The sequence below is a fragment of the Penaeus monodon genome, chromosome 22 (genome assembly GCF_015228065.2).
Source record: "Penaeus monodon isolate SGIC_2016 chromosome 22, NSTDA_Pmon_1, whole genome shotgun sequence".
In the NCBI taxonomy this organism is placed as follows: Eukaryota; Metazoa; Arthropoda; class Malacostraca; order Decapoda; family Penaeidae; genus Penaeus; species Penaeus monodon.
In genome coordinates, this window is record NC_051407.1 from 23,243,928 (window position 1) to 23,245,032 (window position 1,105).

The 1,105-nt window shown below is 39.2% G+C and overlaps 1 protein-coding gene across 1 annotated transcript in view; it reads left to right on the forward strand.

Moving 5' to 3' along the window:
* The window catches only part of LOC119587013 (rho GTPase-activating protein 21-like), a gene marked incomplete at its 5' end in the record, with an annotated part of 201,687 nt that overhangs the window by 200,116 nt on the left and 466 nt on the right, over nucleotides 1–1,105 (forward strand). Inside the window, 1 exon segment of the mRNA XM_037935760.1 lies at nucleotides 183–1,105. Within this exon segment, the coding sequence (XP_037791688.1) occupies nucleotides 183–372 (190 nt within the window).

The following is a 1,105-nucleotide window of genomic DNA, read 5'->3' on the forward strand; positions in this document are numbered from 1 at the left end:
CGTTTTTTTAAATTTCTGAGGGTAGAAATAATTTAAAATGAAGTGACTAGAAAAGTAAAAGTTAAAAGATCAGACCATCCCAAATCAGAGAAAACAGAAAATAATCTTAAAAAAAGACAAAAAAGGGGCCGAGAGCTGAAGAGACAGATACTCAGAAAGTCTAAATGAGAAGAAACCAAAGGAATGAAAAGATCAGATGGCCAGGATGGCTTAGGAAGGTCACGTGACTTACCAAGGAAATCAGAGGCCAGAGAAAATTCCATCTCTTCTGCAAGAAAAAGTTCTGATGTGCGGAGTAGAAGGCATAATGTGAAAGAACTGAAAGAAAAATTTGAACAGAACACAGACAGTCACCAAGTAGCAGTCCCATGAAGCCATCAAATAGTAATCACTACAATAATATCAGCAGCAGTAGCAATAAAACTAGTAAGTCTAGCATGCGGCGATCAGGTTATCGTGGCACATCAAAAGACCCACACTGTAGGAGGCACGAAGGACTTAGCCAAGTGGGCATGGTTACATAGTGGGGAAATGTCTAGAATAGTCCCCGTTCTACTCGTCTTTCAGCATGGGAGCGATTGCAACCACTTGTGGCAGATGAGAGGTTGAACACTGACAGGTCTTTAGAGGCATGGTTAGCCCGTGAACGTATAAGGACATCTTCACCTGACTTATCTAGACCACAGCAGTTAGTTCTTCCATGTGACATGGATGATAAGGAAAACCTTCATCGTCGCCTAAGTGTCCAGGAGGTTGTCCTGAATCCACTGTATCCTGTGCTGGAGAGTCATGTGTAAATGGTGTCTGGGACCTAAGTCCTTATCAGTGTTTAGGTTACTCTTTTCATCTGATCCAATACCTATTAATTGTGCTGAAAATATATTTCCTCTAATACAAACAGTTAGGAATGTTTAAGTGTTGGATTCTAAGAAGGGTAATGAACAGTGCTGTGATTTTTATCTCTTTTAAGTCTTCTAAACGAGCATATCACTGTATATAGAAATTTATCAACTTGTGAACTTGACCTGTACAGCTTAGATGACTAAACTCATCCTGTATATAAAGTTTATAGATACTAGTTAATAATTCATTGCATTTTCACCTG